A 20,524-nucleotide genomic window follows, 5' to 3' on the forward strand; every position below is an offset into this window, starting at 1 on the left:
GGGCCACGGCCCACCGGGACAATGCCCGGTCCTCCCAATGGCCAGTCCGGCCCTGTTGCCAGATGAGCTGCAAAGCAGATACCGGCACACTCACCTCCCGCCGCGCCGCATATCTTAATTGTGGACTAGAGAGTTGCGCGGGGACAGAAATCCCACCCGTCCCCGCCAAAGTCTCACCCGTCCCCACCCGTCCCCGTGAGGAATCCCACCCGTCCCCGTGAAGAATCCCTCCGTCCCCACCCGTCCCCGCGAGGAATGTCCTCCGTCCCCGCCCGTCCCCGTGAGGAATCCCCTCCGTCCCCGCCCGTCCCTATAAACTTCAGTAATAGTTATTTCATTTAATTATGCTACTGAATTAAAGGCTCTGGTAGAAACCCATTTACAAATAAGCAAAAAGACTTTATTAATTTGGAAATATTAATTGGGAAGAATACACACTTTGTAAACGGGTTTCTACCAGAGCCTCTTTTGTTTATAAATTTTTATCAACACAACTAATATACTACTTTATCCTGAAGCAAAAAAAAAAGAAATAGAATTATTTTCCTACCTTTGTTGCCTGGTTTCTGCTTTCCTCATGTTCTCATTCAGTTCCTTCCATCCACTGTCTCTCTTCCTTCTGCGTCTTCCATTTGCTCTGTTACTGTGCCTCTCCCTTTCTCCCCCCTTCCAAATTGGTCTGGCACCCATCTTCTTCCCTCCGCTCCCCCCATAGTCTGGCATCTCTGTCTTCTTCCCAGCCAGCGTCTTCTCCCCACTCTCTCTTCCCCATTTCCTTTCAGCGTCCTTCTCCCCCCCATCTTCCCCATGTCCTGTCAGCGTCCTTCTCCCCCCTCTGTCTTCCCCATGGCCTTTCAGCGTACTTCTCCACCCCCTCCCCCCGTCTTCCCCATGGCCTTTCAGCGTCCTTCTCCACCTCCCATCTTCCCCATGTCCTTTCAGCGTCCTTCTCCACCCCTTTGTCTTCCCCATGTGCTTTCAGCGTCCTTCTCCCCCCGTCTTCCCCATGTCCTGTCAGCGTCCTTCTCACCCTTCTGTCTTCCACAAATGCTTTCAGTGTCCTTCCCCCCCCACCCCATCTTCCCCATGGCCTTTCAGGGTCCTTCTTCACCCCTTTGTCTTCCCCAGTGCTTTCAGCGTCCTCCCCCCTCCTCTCCCGCCCCGGGTGCAGCACAGCCGGCCAGGTCCCCTTACTTTTGTGGCGCTTCCGCGACCGACAGACCGACAACAGCCCCGGTCTGACAAACCTCCCTGCCCTTAACAGCGAATCTAAATTTCCTTCTTACAGCTGCTGTAAGAAGGTAATTTAGATTCGCGGTTAAGGGCAGGGAGGTTTGTCGAACCAGGGCTGTTGTCGGTCGGTCGGGTTAGCTCCACAAAAGTAAGGGGACCTGGCCGGCTGTGCTGCACACGGGGCGGGGCGGGGCGGTCCGCCCCCCTCCCTTGGTAGCCACTCGAGCCGCAAGGCTACTCCTCCTTACCTACCCTGCCTGCAGCACAGAGCCGAACGGAAGTTTTCCCAACGTCAGCGCAGACGTCGGAGGGAGGGAGGGCTTTGTTTACACATCGGGAAGACTTCCGTTCGGCTCTGTGCTGCAAGCAGAGCAGGTAGGGAGAAAAGCCGCGCAACTTAGTACATCCAGCCCCGCAGGAACCCCGCGACCCTCGGAGGCGTCCCCACGGGATCCCCGCGACCCGTGCAGCTCTCTATTGCGGACCTTCCCGCGTGCCAGCTGCAAGGCCTTCGCGTGCCACAACTGGCACGCGCGCCATAGGTTCGCCATCGCTGCTCTAGAGTCTCACAATCAATGTTCTTTATTATGTGGCATGCAGTATGGACCCCATTTCGCATGTGGAAAGCCAACTTAAAACAAGACTCTGTTTGCTGGAACTGTTTGAAAGAAGCTGGATCTCTCGACCATATGCTCTTTCACTGTACTCTGGTCCGTTCCTTTTTAACTCGCATTTGGGATACCATACAATCTATTACTAACTGCTCGGAAGAGATCTCTATAGACATTGTAATTATTCGCTCTCAACATCCCTGTTTCACGCAATCGAACTGTCCTCCTAAACTTATCGATACCATGTTTGTGACTGCTCTCATGCATATTCTGAAAAATTGGAAATCATCTTCGCTACTGGACTACACTTTTTGGTGGAACTCTCTGAGTATGTATCATAGATTTGAATCCTATGCATATGAGAAGAAAATTGTATCCCGAACTTCCATGAACTTGAAGCGTAACAAATCACCTTGGTCATTCCTGGATACATATGTACGCTCTGTTTCGTAGACACTCCTGTCTTCCTTTTCTTCCCTTCTTTCCTTCTCTCCTCCTTCCTTTCTTTTTTTTTTTTTTTTTTTCTTTCTCTCCTTTTTCTTTTCTTTTTTTGCTTCTCTCACCTTTTTCTTGTATATTCTTCACAAGCAGTTCCAGTACTCTGAACCTTCTTCAGTGTTTTGGTCCTTTACAGTTGAATATAGCTATGCAGGTTCTTTGTACAGAAAGCTTTATTTTGATTCTATGCATTTGAACTGCTTCTTGTATTTTTTGAAATACTCAATAAATATTATTGAACTAAAAAAAAAAAAAGAATGTAGTATTACATAGAGGAATAAGAATAGATATAATATGGAATGCTATGATTTGTAGCTGCATGCCATAATAGTTTTGTAGATAAAATTCATGCATTTTACTCTAATGTATTTTAAAATGTCTGCACTTTATTTTTTTTCAGGTTGTACATGATGTCAGTAATGATGGTATGTCAAAATATAGATCTGGAGCATGCTTTCAAAGTTCAACCTGAGGGATTTAAGGGGAGACTGTATGTTTTATGGTATTTTAGATTAAACTTATAAACTGATTGTTTGCTTTAAAAAATAGCAATGGTAAAATATATTTTGCAAGACAATACAAAGTTAGGTCAGCACTAGCCTTTTAAAAGTTGCTTGGACTAATTGCACTGAACCAGTTATGGAATGGGCTTAATTCTGTATAGGATGCCTGGGCTTAACAGCCACCTGAGTGGCTTTTGAGAATTGTACACAGGCGTCCTTCATAGAATTGTGCCAGTTCTCTAACCGGTGTCCATGTCACAGGTGCCGGTTAGAGATTCGCATTGCCGCTGAGCTGATTGCAGCAAGGGAATTTCCCTGCCACGATCAGTTTAGCGGCTGTGACAGGGAACACGTCCGTTCCGTTCCCCCCATGAAGACGGATTACTCCTGCCTGCTGGAACCCCTCAAGCCCTCCCACCCCTGAATGTCCGCAGAGTACTGAATTTGTCATGCTGCCACCACCCCGATACATCCCCCGGCAGGAGAGATGCCCAATCCCTCCTGCTGCCACACCCTTAAAACACTCCCCAGCAGGAGGGATGCCCACTCCCTCCTGCCAGAAACCACCATGAGACATCCCCTGGTAGGAGGGATGCTCAGTCCCTCCTGCCAGAAACCCACCCAACCCCCAAAAATCACCTGCAGGAGGGATGCCCAGGCCTACTGCCAGAGCCCCCCCCCTAATCTCCCCCACCTAAGATCATTGGCAGAGGGATGCCCAGTCCCTCCTGCTAGAACCCCTCTGAAGGCATGCCCCCACACTGACTCCCCCCCCAACCCCACCAGTACCTATTTTTCATTTGCCACCATGGGGGTGGCCTAAGGGATTTGGCCATTCAGAATCTTAGGCCATTCCCATTGCATCCCAGAATGCACTGGGAGAGAGGCCTAATATTCTGGTTGGCCCAGGTGTCTAAGAGAGGGGCCTTAAGTGTCTGGTTCATTCAGGGTCTTAGGCCCCTCCTGGGTGCATCCCATGAAGGCCCACCATTCTGCGCAGGCGGGCCTGCTGGCTAGCGGGAATAAGCATCCCTCCAGCCGGCCAATGAAAAATAAGTACTGGTGGGGTCCAGGTGGGCTTAAGTGGGTCGGGGTGGGGGCATGCCTTTAGCGGGGATTCCGGCAGGAGGGACTGGGCATCCCTCCTGCCAATGATCTTTGGGGGTAGGGGGTGATTCTGGCAGGGGCACTGGGCATCCTTCCTGTCAGGAGGGTGATTGTGGATTTCCGGAAGGAGGGATTGGGCATCGCTTCTGCCGGGGGATGTATCGGGGTGGTGGCAGCAGGACGAATTCGGTACTCCTGCCGTCAACATTTGAGGGTGGGAGGGCTTCAGGGGTTCTAGCAGGAGGAAGTGGGCAACCCTCCTGCCGGTCATCTTTGTGGGGGGTGGAGAGGGAGGACGAGTTCCCTGCCGTGGCCGCTAAACTGATCACGGCAGGGAGATTCGCTTGCCGCAATCAGCTCAGCGGCCACATCTATTTGAAATGTAGACCAGCATTTTTGTTGGCCTACATTTCAGACGCCTATTACGCTCCTAGGGAGATGCCTAGGGCCGCCTAAGCTCGCCTAAGGCCAGTTTTGGGTGAAAGCATGCCTTTGATGAACTAAGGCCTCCCTAGTCTTGCAAAGACAGCAGTAGGACATCTACCGCCACCTATATTCGGGATGTCATTTATAGAATTTCCTCCATTGTGTTATGTTTAGTTAACAAGGGTACAATTATTATCCCAAGACAAGCAGGCAGCATATTTGCACATGTGGGTGATATCATCCAACATGGGCTTGCAGGACCATCGGTTCTTAGTTTTCTGTGGAGTTAAGAAGACATTTCTGTTTGGAGTCGATACAAAAGCACTATTTTTTTCCAAAAATGTGCCTTTCTGTTCATATTTTCTTTCATTTTTCTTACGTGTACTACTTTCTTTGTCTAATGTTGGAATCTTTTCAGTTTTCAAAATTTTCTTTTTTGCGTATTTTCGGGCCTATGGCCCTACATCCACCTGTTTTCCAGCTGGGGGCATCAAGACGTTTTTGGCCATAAATTTACTTGACACTTGGAGGAAAAATTGTTTCCTTCGATCTTGCATCGGCAGTTTTTCCATTGATATCAAAGCCTTCTAGCCTTCAAAGCCTTCTAGCCAAATCTTACTATTGTTTTAGGAAGGTATTAAAAACTAAATTATTTGAAAAAATGTGAAACATGATGAACTTTTTTGTATATCGATCATTCTTATGTAAATTTGATGGTTTTTTTCAATTGTTTGTATGTATCATTGAATGTCCAGTGTTCTTTTTTATAAACCGCTCGGAACTTATGGCAGGGTGGTTTATAAGAATAAAGTTTATTATTATTATTATTCTCAGTGCAATAGGACCATATCAGTCATTGATCCGCACACTTGCTGTCTTCAGTGCCTTGATCCTGAGCACCGGGTTGACTCTTGTTCTCGCTGCCGGAAGTTACATCATAAGGAGGGACTCAGCGGCAAGAAGGTTACGCTCGGAGCAGCCCTGCGTGCAGGAAGCTTCTAAGAGCTGGTAGACCCACCCTGGGAGGCGCGAAGGGGCTGATCCAGGGTAGTCACAGGTTGTTTTTTGCTGCCCGCTATCGAGAGGGAGGATGCAAGGGTGGAGGGCTGTTGGATCTGCGATAGGGAGGTAGGGATGGGAGCTGCTGGATTCGTGAGTGGGGGGCTGTTGCTGCACCTGCAAAGGGGGGAGGGAGTTGCTTGAGCTGCTGGACTGGTTGGAGCTGAAGGGAAGGGAGACAGTTGCTGGATCTGTTCTGGGGATTGGGGGGAAGGGAAACAGGTGCTGGGCTCATTTGGTGGGTGGAGTGGAGCTGGAAGGAAGGGAGAGAGGTGCCAGACCCACACCAGGGTGTTGAAGATAGGGGATAGAGGTATTAGACACATAGAAAGGGGGCTAGTGGGAAGGGAGAGAGATGCAGGACCTGCAGGGAGGAAGAGAGAGAAGGAAAGGGAAAAAGAAAAGCTGGACCAAGGGGATGAAAGAAGAGTGAGTGAAATATTGAGGGAGGGAGGAAAGAGAGTGTGAGAGATACATTGGTGTAAGGGAGTAAGAGGGGGGAGAAACTGGACACAGGGAGATGTACATAAAAAGGGGAGATGGTGGGCATGGATTGAGAGCATAGAAACAGGAACAAAATGGGAAATGCTGCATCTGCATGGGATGGTATATGGACAAATGCTTGAGTACCTTATTGTAAAACCACTTAGATAATCTTGATAGGCGGTATATAAAAACCTAATAAACTTGAAACTTGACACAGAGGGGTATTGCTAGGCATGGAAGGGTATATGGACACAGAGAAGATGGCTAGAAATGGGGAGAATAACGCAGAAGGAAGATGCTGGACAGGGGGTGGCATAGGGATATAGAGGAGTGATACTGTAAACAGGAGGAGGGGATCATGGCCCTGAGTCTCTGATATGGATATCAACCTATAGGATAGATTGGCTAATATTCCATGCTTGGGTGATGGGCTATTTGGTGATTCTATTGAAAACAATACTCAAAAGCTCACTGATCATGAGAAACATTGGGATGCTTTGGTTAAATCCAAATCTAAGCCTTCAATTTCCAAGCCTTTCAAGTCTTCCAATCAGAGGTGTTTTTCTTCCAAACCTGCTGCTCCTACTAGACCACAGCAAAAGAAACAGAAGCAACAACATCCTCATAAAACCCAGGCCAGAGCTCCACAGAAGCCTGCTCAGTCTTTCTGACGTGTCTCTTGAGAGCATATCTGCTGTTCCTTTATTCCAGCCTCTCCCTCAACCTATTAGAGGATGGCTTCAACTTTTTATCCTGGCTGGGAACTGATTACCAGAGGCCTCTGGGTGCTAACAATTATTCAAGAGCAGTGTATTGCAAACTGTGTGCAGCGGCACACCAGTGTGCCTCCTGAGATTTCAGGTGTGCTGCGGTACACTGGGGAAGAGGAGAAATGCCGGTGCCAGCTGACTGTCTACAGGACATGTCTCTCGCAAAGAGAGGCATGTCCTGTAAGCAATATCCCGACACCGGCACCTCTTCTCTCTGCCGGCCCTTCTCTCCAGCTCTTCTCTCCTTCTCTCTGCCGGCCCTTCTCTCCTCTCAGCAAAAGGCCCGTTTGAAGGTCCTTTGCGCATGCGCTGACTTCATGCATACGCATGACATCATCATGCCGATACCAGCGCACTTCCGGGTGTATTGAGCTAGGGACACTAGGTTTAGTGAGCCCCAGCTCAAAAAAGTTTGCGAGACACTGTACAAGAGGGATACTCTCTTCACTTTATCGGCATTCCTCTGGATCATCCTCCAAGAGAGTCTTCTTTTCACCCTCAGCAGATGTCCCTTCTTCTTCGGGAGATAGAATCCCTTCTCCTTCTCAATGTCATGTATTTTCTTCTTCTGAAGACGGGAGGTCTTCATCCAGTCTTGGACCTCAGGGCTCTCAACAAGTTTCTAGTGAAGGAATAGTTTCAGATGTTATCCCTGGCAACTTTATATCTCCTCTTAGATTGCAATGACTGGCTACGCTCTCTGGATATGAAAGAAGCCTTAACTCACATTCCAGTGCATCTGGCCTCCAAGAGATTCTTCTATTTCCAGGTGGCTCATCACCATTATCAATACAAAGTACTACCCTTTGACCTTGCATCCTCTCCCAAAGTGTTCACCAAATGCCTGGTGGTAGTGGCAGCAGGACTACGGTCTCAGGGCCTTCAAGTCTTTCTTTACCTGGACGCCTAGCTGGTCTAGGACCCTACCTCACAAGGTGTGACAGTAGCAACTTGCATGACAATTCTCTTCCCTCAGCAGTTGGATTTCAAAATCAATTTTCCCAAATCCCAACTTCAGCCATCTCAGACTCTACAATTCATAGGAGCTCTGCTTGACACCATTCATCTCAGGGTATTTCTACCACAGCAAAGACAAGACAATTTGATTCAGCTTTGCACTCAGATTTATCATCTGCCATCAATCTCAGCCAGACAAATGATGGTACCCCTGGGTCACATGAAATGTTACTCCATTTGTGAGACTTCATCTCAGGATATCTCAATGGACTCTCGCATCTCAGTGGTCTCAAGCGTTCAACCTACACATTACAGTCACTCCTTCGCTTCAACAGTAACTGCAGTGGTGGATGAACTCTTCCAATCTGTCCAGAGGATTTTTGTTCCTCATCAGAAAGTTCTGGCCACAGACTCGTCCACTTATGCTTGAGGAGCTCATCTGGATGAGCTTCGCACGCAGGGTCACGTCTGTCCAGGACTGCCTTTGTCATATAAATCTGTTGGAATTCGGAGTGATTTTCAATGCTGTCAAAGCTTTTCAACACATTGTGATCAACACCATCCTGCTTATCCACACAATCAGGTCGCGATGTATTACATAAGCAAAAAGGAGGCATGGGGTCTCTCCGTCTTTGTTAGGAGGCCCAGAAGATTTGGACCTGGGCCATTGCTCGCAATATATTCCTGAAAGCAATATACATGTATATTCAAGGGGAACAGAATTCTCTTGTAGACAAGACTCAGCAGGTTTCTTCAACCACACGAGTGGTCATTTAGTTCTGCAGTTTTGCATCACGTCTTCTCTCAGTGGGGGACTCCTCAGATAGACCTGTTTGTGTACCCCCCCCCCCCCAAGCACAAGCTGCCCTAGTTTTGCTCCCGGTAGTACTCTCCTCACCATCTAGAAGTGGATGCTTTTCTACTGGATTGGGCTCACAAGTTTCTCTATGCTTTTCCTCCAATCCCCCTCATTCTCAAAATGTTTGTCAAGCTCAAGCAGGAGTCCACCACCATGATCCTTATAGCTCCTCGGTAGCCTAGACAGCCCTGGTTTTCCTTTCTGTGAAGGAACCAATACCATTTCAAATGTTCCCGTCTCTTCTCACACAGAATCACGGATCTCTTCTGCTTCCCAATCTTTCTTCATTGCACCTGACAACTTGGTATCTCATGGCCTAACATCGGCTGACCTTCATCTTTTTCAGTCTGTCAGACTAATCTTGGAAGCATCCAGAAAACTGTCCATGCTTCCACCTGCTGTGCTTTTTATCATCATGAGGCTAAATCCACCTCTATCTCTTCAGTATTGGACTATCTTCTACATTTATCCAATTCAGGTCTCAAAACCAATTCCACTAGAGTTCATCTCAGTGCTATCAATGCTTTCCATGAGCCAGTTGATGGGAAACCTCTCACTGTTCATCCTTATTTTAGACCCTTTGGTTCGAGAAATATTGGATAATCTTGATATTTCAGGAGTTCGTTATTAAATTTCAGCTGTTATTAAATTTCAGCCTATGCTCATGATTTGTTGGTACATAGCGCCAATCCATCTCGGTATCTTCCTGTGTTATTGGACTGTCTTAAAGAATACAGGAATTTTCCAGCATTAAATTAAAGATGAGTAAAGGGAGGCTCTAGCACCGCTATCACTGATTAGAGTGTCTTGGAAGGAAGACTTTCCCCTACAGTGAACTCCAGACTTATTTATGTATCCAACTTCCAGCAGATCCCAGATACCTGTATCAAGCTAACGTTACATACAGTACATACTTCAGCAGGCATGGCATCACTTAGAGGTTTGGAATTTCCTTCTACACTCCTTAGTATGACCCTCTTTCCTAAGTGGTTATATGTTCTTCAGCATGTCCCTATTTGGGTTCTGTGTAACCTTTGCACCTTCTATAAAGACCTAGCTAAGTTTTATCAGAAAGGTAAAAAAATTGAAAGTGAATTTGGACTATCTCTTTGGTAACTGAGCATGGGAGGGTTGGGTCTTTCCAATATCCATCTCTATAATTTGGCTTGTCTTTTATGACATGTTAGAAATTGGACATTAGAGACAGATAATTACAGTACACCCAGGGAGTTGGAGTTATTTCCCCCATTCCATCTACACTACTTTATACAGGCTCCCTTAGCTCAGATCTCATTTCCCATTATACGTAACATTCTGCTGTGACCACTGCAGAAAAACTAAAAGGTGCTTATAACATCTTGGTTTAAACAGACTCATCCTACTGATTTTCTATCAATTGTTTGAAACTTAGCTTTCCCACCGGGTTTGGAAGTGAAAGTCTGCAGAAGATGAACTCTTCATAGGTATGGTTACATATCTTGTTTTTTGCAACCTAATGGTATGATCTGATCTTTTACAGAGTTGTCCCAGGTTGCTAGGGTTTGGGGTGGAGATTTATTTATTTTAAAAATTTATGAATCACATAAATCTAAGCGATGTACAAAACATTTATATCCACAATTTCAAGCACAAACAAACATTATAAAATGTAGTAAACAAGTCAATCTTACCCACAAATTTCCTTAATACAGAATTCTTTAAATCTAAAACAAATAACCACAGGGTTAGAGAAAGGTATCCATAAATAATTGTGTTTTTTAACATTTTCTTAAAAGACATACAATCTTTGCATAATCTCATTATACCTGAAATTGAATTCCAGAGATTCTTACCGGCAAGTGAGAAAATAAATATTCTAGATGTAACATAATGAATCCCATTTGCTTTTAAACTGATGAGCAACATCCGTCCCTCAGATCTCAAACATCTTGCGAGTTGATAGATTTCCCACAAGTTTTGAAAGCAAGTAGGAGAAGAGGAGTACAATATTTGATGAACGACAGACAGCTTTATAGCAAATTCTCTTTTGAACAGGTAACCAGTGGAAAGCTTTTAAGATTGTAGTAATATGGGCAACCCTAGGAATGCCCATTATCAATCTAACTGCTGAATTCATTAGAAGTTGAACAGGTTTGACAATCCGAGATACAAAAGAATCTGAGATGCATTAGAATCCAAGATACATTAGATATCTGAGATACATTAGAATCCGAGATACATTAGAAGTTGAACAGGTTTGACAATCCGAGATACAAAAGATTGCAGTAATCAGTTTGAGATAGCAATAAAGCTTGAATGACAGAGCGAAAATCCACAGGCAACAGCATTGGTTTTAATCTAAATAAGATATGAAGTTGTGCATATCCTCCTTGTACCACTTTAGCTATGTGTTGTTTCATTAAGAGCTGAGAATCTGACCATACCCCAAGGACCAATATCTCGGGCTCTACCAATAATTGTGTGCCCATAATAGTAAGTATTGTAGGGCTACCCAAAATGCCAATGTCTCCCACAATCAAAACCTGGGTTTTTTCAAGTTTAACTATGGGCCATGCTGCCCCATCTACACCGTTATTTCATGCGTATAACTATTCATTGTATCTCTGTTTCTTGCAAATTCCCAATGGAGTTGTGGTGTAAAAGCTAAACTTTGTGAATTTTTTTTGCACTGATGCAGAGGATTATGTGTCACTCTCCTCATTAGCATAAATCTCTCTACAACAGGGTTGTCCAGTGTCGGTCTTTGAGGGCAGCAATATACGGTATTCAGGTTTTTAGGATTTCCCTAACAAATTTGCATAAGATCTAATTGCATGCACTGCTTTCATTGTGTGCAGGTAGATTTCATGTATATTCATTTGGGAAATACTGAAAACCTGACCTGGCGAGGGCTAAGGTTGGGTGCCTCTGCTCTACAACATTATACCCATTAAACTCATGATGATTTGGTAATTAAATGGAACATGGAGCTGGGGCTTCAATTGCAAGCTACTGACATAGCTGGGGCAATAAAACAAATCCCTTCTTTTGTTTATAGTATAGCATGTAATAACTAGAGCCTATTTTGCTCTTGCATTCCATGTGGGCTGTGCTCTTATCTCTAAGTGTATCAAAAGTGGTGCTGCTGATAATGATTTGTCTCATGCATTTTGACGTTGCAGGTTTACACATTTTTGAAACAGTATTGCTATTTATATTGGACACCCAATCAGCTCTTTGACATTTTTCTCGCCAAAATGTCCAAGTGGCAATTATCAAAGTTGACTTTCTGGACATCTTGCTAGACTTCTTAGCCGCTGTGCGTCCAAAGTTCGAGGGGGCGTGTTAAGGACAGGATTAAGCAGGCTTAGCACTTGGGCGTTGTGACAAACCTAGGTCTGTTTCGGGTTTTGGCCAAAACACACCTGAATCCGTCCCGGGTTTTGCCCCAGTGAGCAGGAATATTCACAGTGCACCTAGATGCAGGAGGGCTGATCAGGTGACCTGCCAATTGATTGATGAAGCTGACTTCTGCTCTGATTCTGACATGGAGGTAGAAGAGACAGGGCAGGATAAGATTAAGAGAAAAAGCTCCACTCCATGCAGACCTGCCACTGTCAGAAAGTTTATTCAGTTTGAACAGCCTGTTAAAATTAGGACTAGGGAAAAACCTGCCTGTAATAGCAGGAAGCAAGCCGGTGTGTGGAAAACCCTTCCCCCACCTGCTCAGAGGGGGAGTGGTTATCCACAGGATATAAGAGGCTTCTGAGAACAGGAAGGGGGCACACAGGAGAGAAGCAGACGGGAGAATGGGAAGCTGAGAAGAGGCAGTCTCTCTCAGACTGTCATATGCTTGAGGCAGACGAGTTACCTCTGGTCTGGGATACTGGAGTACAAACAGAAGGAGAAGCCATGGAGGTGCAGGAAAGCTGTTAGGAGCTGACACTCTGCCAACACCCATGGAGATACAATAAGCCTGAGATTGGGATTTAATTTCTTTATGCTGCCAGCTTGTCTCTTACCTGTTTGAAGCCAGTGCAGAAGCTCTCCTGGAAAGCCACATTTTGAGGCTTTCTGTAAAGCAGGAATGTATGTGTTTTCTGACAAACCATGTTGAACGTATTTCCTGTATAGTGATTCAGCTAGGAAATCTCTGTTGGTCCTGCACAGCTGTGCCTGATTGCTACAGCAACGTTAGAGGGAAACGTTTGCCTGATTTTGAACTCTGAATAATGCTGTGATTCTTATGTGTTCTGGACTGTTTGATAAAAGCATTACTTACCTGATTATTACTGCTCTGGTGAAGAGGACTGTATTTCTCAACTAATTAAAGTCTAGAAGCAGGAAACTGTACATAGGGCAGTGCTGACCAAGATTCAACTGCCTGATTATATTATTTGAACCTTTTTGATTTCATGCAATATCAGTTCATTTTGAACTACAATGTTCCCTGTATTTTTATTTATTCAACCAGTGGTTGAAATAAAGTTTATTTTTGTTTTGCCATCTCTGACTAAGATTCCTTTTTACCTTGCATACTTATAAGTTTTAGAATGTGCCTATTTTAAAAACCTGAAGGATCCCTTAGTGGTAAGGGACACACCAGGTTTAAGCTTTGGTCACGTTCCCAGGTGCTCGCTGAGCCTTACAGGAGCCTGGGTTGTGACAGCGTCTTGTGATAATCGATCATTTCACAAGACGTCCAGGACGGAACTTACATGTCTGGAGCTAGACCTGTTTTAAAAGCATCTAAGTGTCCAAATAGAATCCAAACTGATCAGATGACCACTGGAGGGACTGAGTAATGACCCCCCTCCACACTCCCCCAATGGTCACCGATCCCCTCCCATACAACACAAAGAACAGAATGAAACAGTAAATACCTGTTTCTAGAAGAACAGCACCTGGTATAGGAAAGCCTAGTAGAGCAGCACACAGGTATCTTAAGTAGCCTGGTGGGTGGGCTAGTGAATCATACAGAGGAGGACCCAGGCCCATAAGCCACTCTAACTACTACATTTATGGTGGAAAGCATGAGCATATACGTGCCATATATGTGCCACCTGCAGCCATAAAGCTATTAGGGTGGTAGACAGGTGGGTATAGTAGGTTTTGGAGGGCTCACCATAAATTGTATGGGGGTTATGGTGAGACGTACATCTGCCACCCTTTAGTGAAGTTTACAGCATTGCCCTCTAAGATGCCCCACTGCTCTATGTGGCCATTCCATTATGCTGGCCTCTCCCACATCCAAATGATCTGGATTTGGACATTTTTGTGGTCTAAAATGGTGAAAAAGTTAGGTGTCCTAAGGATGGACCTCCTAATGACCAATATGTCCAAATAGGTTATTAAAAAAATATTTGGATGTCTAGCGGTTGCAAAAATGGATATTTTCTTGTCCTGACTTTTGGACATCTTGCGGGAAATGTTCAAAGTCAGACTTAGACATCCTATCGAAAATGTCCCTTCACGAAAAGCAAGAAATGCTTCTGGATGATATGGGAAACATATATATGTGCAGGATCTCTCACCAAAGGTGAAGCTTGATTGTTAATGAACTTCAATTGTAAACAGAGTCTTTGTGTGAACATTTCACTTAGTTTTCCTTCATTATTGATTCACATGGATAGGGGAATTGGATAGAAAAAGGGTATTAAAGGAGGCTGTCAGGGAGGGATGGTTGTTAATTAGAGATGCAGGCCTCCTACGCAGTTGATCTTTTGATATTTGATACTCTTGATAAATGGGTAAGTTTGTTTAGGGGACTGTTGTTATTGATGCTTGTATTCTGCAGTATTTTTTTTTTGTGTGTGTGTATCTGCAACTTATATTTAAGTTTTCCTCTTTTTGTAGGTAAGATGCAAGTTTTGGAAAACTTCGTATCAAGAACATGTTCCTTAGTTGCTGATATAAGAATGAATTTATTTATTCAGCAAGAGGTGATTAGCTTTTCCTGTTTTCCCCATCATAATTATATGTTAAAGACAAATTTCAAAGCCATTTAACAATTAACAAAAATTTTATATATACAATTTACTAATGTAAATTTATATATATATGTAAATTTTATATATACAATTTACTAATGTAAATTGATGAAGGTTGCCCTCAGTCTAACTATATCTTTGTGTATAGGATTCCACAATGGGCCTGATTCTGTAAAAGACGCCTATAGTTAGGCGCTTAGATAGCACATCTATCCAATTTAGGCACGTAGCTTAATTTTATTGAACCAGGCCCAATGTGCACACTTTTAGCTGCACATGGAGGGAGCCATTCCTAGGGATGTGTTTTGATCTAAATTGAAAAATAGTATGCCTGAATTGCCTGCACTAAACATGAGCTCAATTGTCTGTGTGTCAGTTTTCAAAGAGAAAATTTGTGCATACATTTTCTTGGTAAAAGAAACCCACAGACTTTGCCTCAGAGAAAAGTCTGAAAATGGCCACTTCCTTAACCAGACCATTCAAAAACCTGTGGGTTTGCCCATCGACCAATCAATGGGGACAGAGACTAAACACCTCTGTGCTCTGCCAAGTAAGGTCACCATGCAGCTGTTGGTCGTCAATATTTTTCTGTATCCAGCAGATGGTAACAGACTGTGCAGCTCTTGGATGACTTACAGAGTGAAGCTTCTTGAGCCAGTTGGAGAACTGGCACCCAGTCGAGCAAGAGGTACCCTTACAAAAAAAAGAAGAGGAGAATTTTGGAGCTCTGGGATTTCTCAGAGGTTTCTTATTTTCTTCTCTCCCCACCTTTCCTCCCTGTTCTGTGATTGTGTGTGTATGTGAGGGGGGTGGGGGTCCTGTATCAGAGGATAAAAGAAAAGATGAAGGTTTGTAAACAATAATTTTTAACACAAGTGAAAAACCTTTGCTCTTGGAGCTTCTGTGAACAACATAAGAATAGCCTTACTGGGTCAGACCAATGGTCCATCAAGCCCAGAAGCCCATTCTCACGGTGGCCAATCCAGGTCACTAGTACCTGGCCAAAACCCAAGATGTAGCAATATTACATGCTACCGATATAAGACAAGCAGTGGCTTCCTCCGTGTCTTTCTCAATAACTGACTATGGACTTTTTCTCCAGGAACTTGTCCAAACCTTTCTTAAAACCAGCTATGATATCCGCTCTTACCACATCCTCTGGCAACTCGTTCCAGAGCTTAACTATTCTCTGAGTGAAAAATTTTTCCTCCAATTGGTTTTAAAAGTATTTCCCTGTAACTTCATCGAGTGTCCCCTAGTCTTTGTAATTTTTAATGGAGTGAAAAATCAATCCACTTGTACCCGTTCTACTCCACTCAGGATTTTGTAGACTTCAATCGTATCTCCCCTCAGCCAGCTCTTTTCTAATCTGAAGAGCCCTAACCGTTTTAGTCATTCCTCATACGAGAGGAGTTCCATCCCCTTTACCATCTTGGTCACTCTTTTTTGAACCTTTTCTAGCGCCACTATATCTTTCTTGAGATAAGGAGACTAGAATTGAATGCAGTATTCCAGATGAGGGGGTTATTTTCTCTGAGGACTTGGAGGACAATGTTCCACTATTCACTTGATCCACTCTGAGGGAGGTCACATTTTCATCCGTGCTTTAGAGGCAATGATTGGGCTTCTCTTATTTCGCACAGAAGACTGTAGCACAAGGCTAAAGTTTTAGTCTTGGCTGGTGCGCTTGTGGTGAAATTCAGCTCTTGATTTTAAAGAAGTCCTTGCAGAGGGCACTGTGAGAGCTGGTGCAGTTTGGCAAGTGAGTTCATCTCTTATCCTGGAAGGCAAACTTTGGTTCCAGATCATGGAGAAAGCCCTGCAGGAAACAGAAAAAAAGTTAATTCTGGTCAAAATGTAGAGTCATAGCTGGGTCAATTCAGACTTCTGGTTCTAGACTTGAAAACATGGAAAGGTCAGCAATTGGGCCTTGCTACTCCTCTGAGGCGGGTTATAGCACAGCATCCCAATCAAACAAAGAGGGCACTCAACAGACTTAGGACTTCAGGGAAATTCTCTCCAGGCTGCAGAAATGTGTTCAGATTTTATAGGAAAAACCAGAGCTCTGGGGAATCCCTGGGAGCAGGGTTGCCATTTTCCCTAGAGAATGTCCCATCACAAGGCTTTCTTCTAGTATTTTCAGAGGGATAGGGCTCCAGAATTGCCTCCTTCAATTTCTGGTGATGCAATTAGATCTTCAGTATGAAAGCAAAGGTGCTTACAGATGCCAGATGATTTGGACTTCCATTCGGGGATTTTTCTGCATCATTCACAAACTAAAGTGGGTCACTAGGGACTTAAACTGGCTTAGTGGCAGAGCAGCTTAAGGAAGGTACGATTTCTGTAAAAGGAGATGGGAAAGGGGGGCAATGTCTGGAAAGCAGTATATACTAATGCTCAAAGAATGGGAAACAAAATTCTGGATCTGGAAGCTGTGATGGGAGAAGATGAGTTGGATATAGTAGCAATCACAAAGAACCATGACTGGGATGTAGTTATACCAGGCTATAATCTGTTCAGGAAAGACAGGATAGGAAGAAAAGGAGGGGTAGTAGCATTATATGTTAAAAATCATATTAAAGCCACACAATTGCATGATCTGCAGGGCAAGGAAGAGACACTGTGGATCAATTTGGAAAGAGGGAATGGTGAATATATTTACATGGTACATCCTTTACAGACAGAAGAAGTGGACAGAGATTTAATAATAGACATTGTGACAGGGAGAGTCCTGTCATGCTGAAAGAAACCCTGCAGTGCTCTAAAACTATTCCTAAACCTCCTCCTAGAAGCAAGCAGGTTAGGGAAACTGCCCTGCAGAATTTATCCCCAGTGAAAGGCAGGCCAAAAGTGACCCGATTATACTTGCCTAGTTCTAGTGTAGGGAGTGCTAAAAGCAAAGAGCTACACGTACCAGCAGGCACCAGGCTGGTGATAGCAAAACCCACAAAGGGATTAGATCCTGCAATCAGCTCTGCTGGGGGCAGGGCTAGTCAGCAAGGAAGCTATCCAGGCTCATTAGCAAAGCACCAGAGAACCACAGGTGTTTCTAGAGGCAATCAGCCCAATGATAGAGAAAAGGGAGTAGTCCCTAGGCCAAGGAGGCAGCTACAAAACTTATAGCATACCTGAATCCTGGGAGAGAAGCAGACCTGTGCGAGCCCGGATTCAGAAGGCAGAGACTGGCACTTCCCAAAGCAAGCAGGTAGAAAACCTCAGAACTGAAGCCTCTAATCATTCTTCTAAAGGTACTGAATATGATGTGGAAATGCCAGAATAAATGTTAGTAGAGGATATTGAAATGGAGCCTGAGAAATTAGGCATGTTTGAAGGCATGGGCACAGAGTGAAGTTTGAGGGAAGTAAAAGCTGTTTCTGATAATGTGGTGTTGCCTCACAAAATAAAGTAACAGAAAAATTAAGAATTACTGCTTCTGATTTAACTAAGGGTAACAGAAGAGTTAAGAGTCCCATGCTCAGGGTGAGGAAGTTAATTACACCCTGAGAATTGCTCCAGAGGCAAGCTGTTTGAAGTTTCCCGATTTTCTTGAACTGTAAAGTGAATAAGCATGGTGGGCTAACAGGCTGTTTAGCCACCAATGAGAGTTTTTTTTGTGTATTTTGAATTGTACTATGGTACAAAGCCAGAAAATAAAGACATCTTAAAATTCACACTGAGCACCTGTGCTGGACCTTTTTATTTTATGCAGTCACCCCTCTACCATCCATGCCTCATTCAACTGCTTGGCTGAGGCTTGGATGACCCAGGTCAGGATTCTGGCTAATACAGTCTAGGTCTAACCTAGTCACAACATTCAGAATATATCTAAAAAAGGGGAAGTTTTACTAATAGGTGATTTTAACATGCCAGAAGTTAATTGGGGTATCCCTATTTTGGGGTCTTCTAGAAGTAGGGAGATCCTGGATTCTTTACAAGGAGAACTGTTCCAGCAGTTGGTAATGGAACCCATGTGGAATGGGGTCATACTGGACTTAGTGCTTACAAACGGGGAAAGTGTTTCTGATGTTACAGTGGGTGATCATCTGGCATCCAGTGATCACTGCATGGTACAGTTTAATATTAAGATGGGTATAGAGAGGGCTCATTCAAAAGCAAAGGTTCTAGACTTTTAAAAAACTAACTGTTCGGATGGGGGAATTACATCAAGGAATTGTTGTCTGGATGGGAACGTCTGAAAGGAGTAATTGTAAGAGCCACAAACCTTTTTGTGAGGCAAGTAAGTAAAAGTCTGAGGAAAAGAAGGCCACTTTTGATCTCAAAAGTAGTACCTGATAAGGTAAGGAATAAGAGGTTAGCTTTCATGAACTACAAAAGATCACAGAAAGGGGGCGTGGCTTGGACGCGAACGATGACGGTTGGGTGAAGAAACAGCTCCATATAAACAGGCTTAATTTTCAAGAAAAAAACTACAAAAAAAAGCAAGATTTTACATTTAAATTAAAGTTTTCCTCTTTAAATCGAGTGGGAGAGAAAGGGGTGCCGTTTTGAGTGAGAGTTGGGAGTTAAAGTGCCGTTTTTCTTTCCGGGAGATGAGGTGTGGTGTGGAGGGATGAGTCCGTCTTGGATATTGCCTGAGGAGACTGATTCAAGGCTTCCTTTCCCCTTTGGCACGATCTGAGTTCGGCGGTGTGAAGCGCCGGAGGAGAGGTTTCCCGAGTGGGATTCTGCGGGCGGTTGCTCGGAGCGCCGCGATTGCTTGGATCGAAAAAAATCTGTGCTAGTTGTTATTTGAGAAACGAGGTGTGGAGGGCTGAATCCGTCTCAACTGTTGACAGTGCCGGTAAGATCGGGTCTCCGCTGGCAAAAATAGCAAATCGGGTCCCCCAGATAAAGCCGGCAAGATCAGGTCCCGCTGATAAAGGTGGCAATATCAGATCCCTGCTGACAGAGCCGGTAAGATCGGGTCTCCGCTGAAAAAAAAAAAAACAGCAAAATCGGCAAGATTGGGTCCCCCTGGCAGAGGCAACAAGATTCACTTTTAAAAATTACCAGGGAATTACCAGTGAAGCCGTGAGGCCAGGGAGGCTTTCCTTCCCCTCCTCTTTAGCACGATCTCTGGCAGAGAGCAAGAGGAAAGATTTCCCGAAGGTGGGGGTTAACAGGCAGTTGCTCGGTGCACCACGACCGCGGCCATCTTGAATCGGAAAAAAAAAAAGAAATTTCTACAAAGTCTGGATCTGCCTAATGACAATGATTAGTTTTTTGAAATGCCTGATGCCTGTTTAAATCAGGGAATGGGCTTTGAAATAGCTGTCCTCTGCTGGAAATGAAGAGAGATCTGCAGTAAAAGCTACTTGGCAACGGTTTTTTTTTTTTTTTTTTAACTATTTCCTTGCTGCCAACTTCAAAAATAAACTGAAGGATTACTATAAATGTTAATCTCTTCTGCTATAATTCAAGAGATTCAGATATAAGAGACTATAGGTTTTTGGGCTCTGAGGAAGGTCAAATAAAAGGATTGGTAATTTCTTTGACCTGAAGAAAAGTGACATTGAGACAGTTGTGACAGTTGAGAGACACTGAAATACATATACATCCACATTGAAAGATTAAAGTAAACATATTGGATGGAATATTGCTCTCCTCAGTAAAAGCTGCGATTGGGCTTGTAAGAGGAGAGCTAGAACAAGAAGGCTGCAAATTTTTTCAGGATAGATGCTAACAAGAGTCTGCAATAGAGCCTAAGACAAATAACTTACAGTTGCTTTAAGAATACTGAAAAAAAAGGGGAGTGGCTTTGTTGAATGGTTGGATAAACGAATAGCTCCTTATAAGCAAATATATTAAAAATATATTAAAAAGAATTACTACCAAATATTTTAAAGAAACTAAAATATATATTGAAATATGACTTCAACTAAACAAAATAAAGCTGACTTAGGAGCTGGAACATCAGGAAGCAATAAGAGGTCGAAACCTGAGCCAGGTACACCCTCTAAAATCCCATTACCAACAGAAAAAAATCTGGATGTTATGGAAGAACTAAGACAAATAAAAGAAATTGTCTTAGATAGTAACAAAAAAC

At 44.1% G+C, this 20,524-nt stretch overlaps 1 protein-coding gene across 1 annotated transcript in view; it reads left to right on the top strand.

Moving 5' to 3' along the window:
* Window positions 1–20,524, top strand: part of SYCP2 (synaptonemal complex protein 2) — a 406,987-nt gene that overhangs the window by 23,037 nt on the left and 363,426 nt on the right. The window contains exons 2-3 of the mRNA XM_033914513.1: window positions 2,743–2,767; window positions 14,345–14,430. Of these exons, the coding sequence (XP_033770404.1) occupies window positions 2,743–2,767; window positions 14,345–14,430 (111 nt within the window). The remainder of the gene's footprint in view (window positions 1–2,742; window positions 2,768–14,344; window positions 14,431–20,524) is intronic.

The sequence above is a fragment of the Geotrypetes seraphini genome, chromosome 11 (genome assembly GCF_902459505.1).
Source record: "Geotrypetes seraphini chromosome 11, aGeoSer1.1, whole genome shotgun sequence".
Lineage (NCBI taxonomy): Eukaryota > Metazoa > Chordata > Amphibia > Gymnophiona > Dermophiidae > Geotrypetes > Geotrypetes seraphini.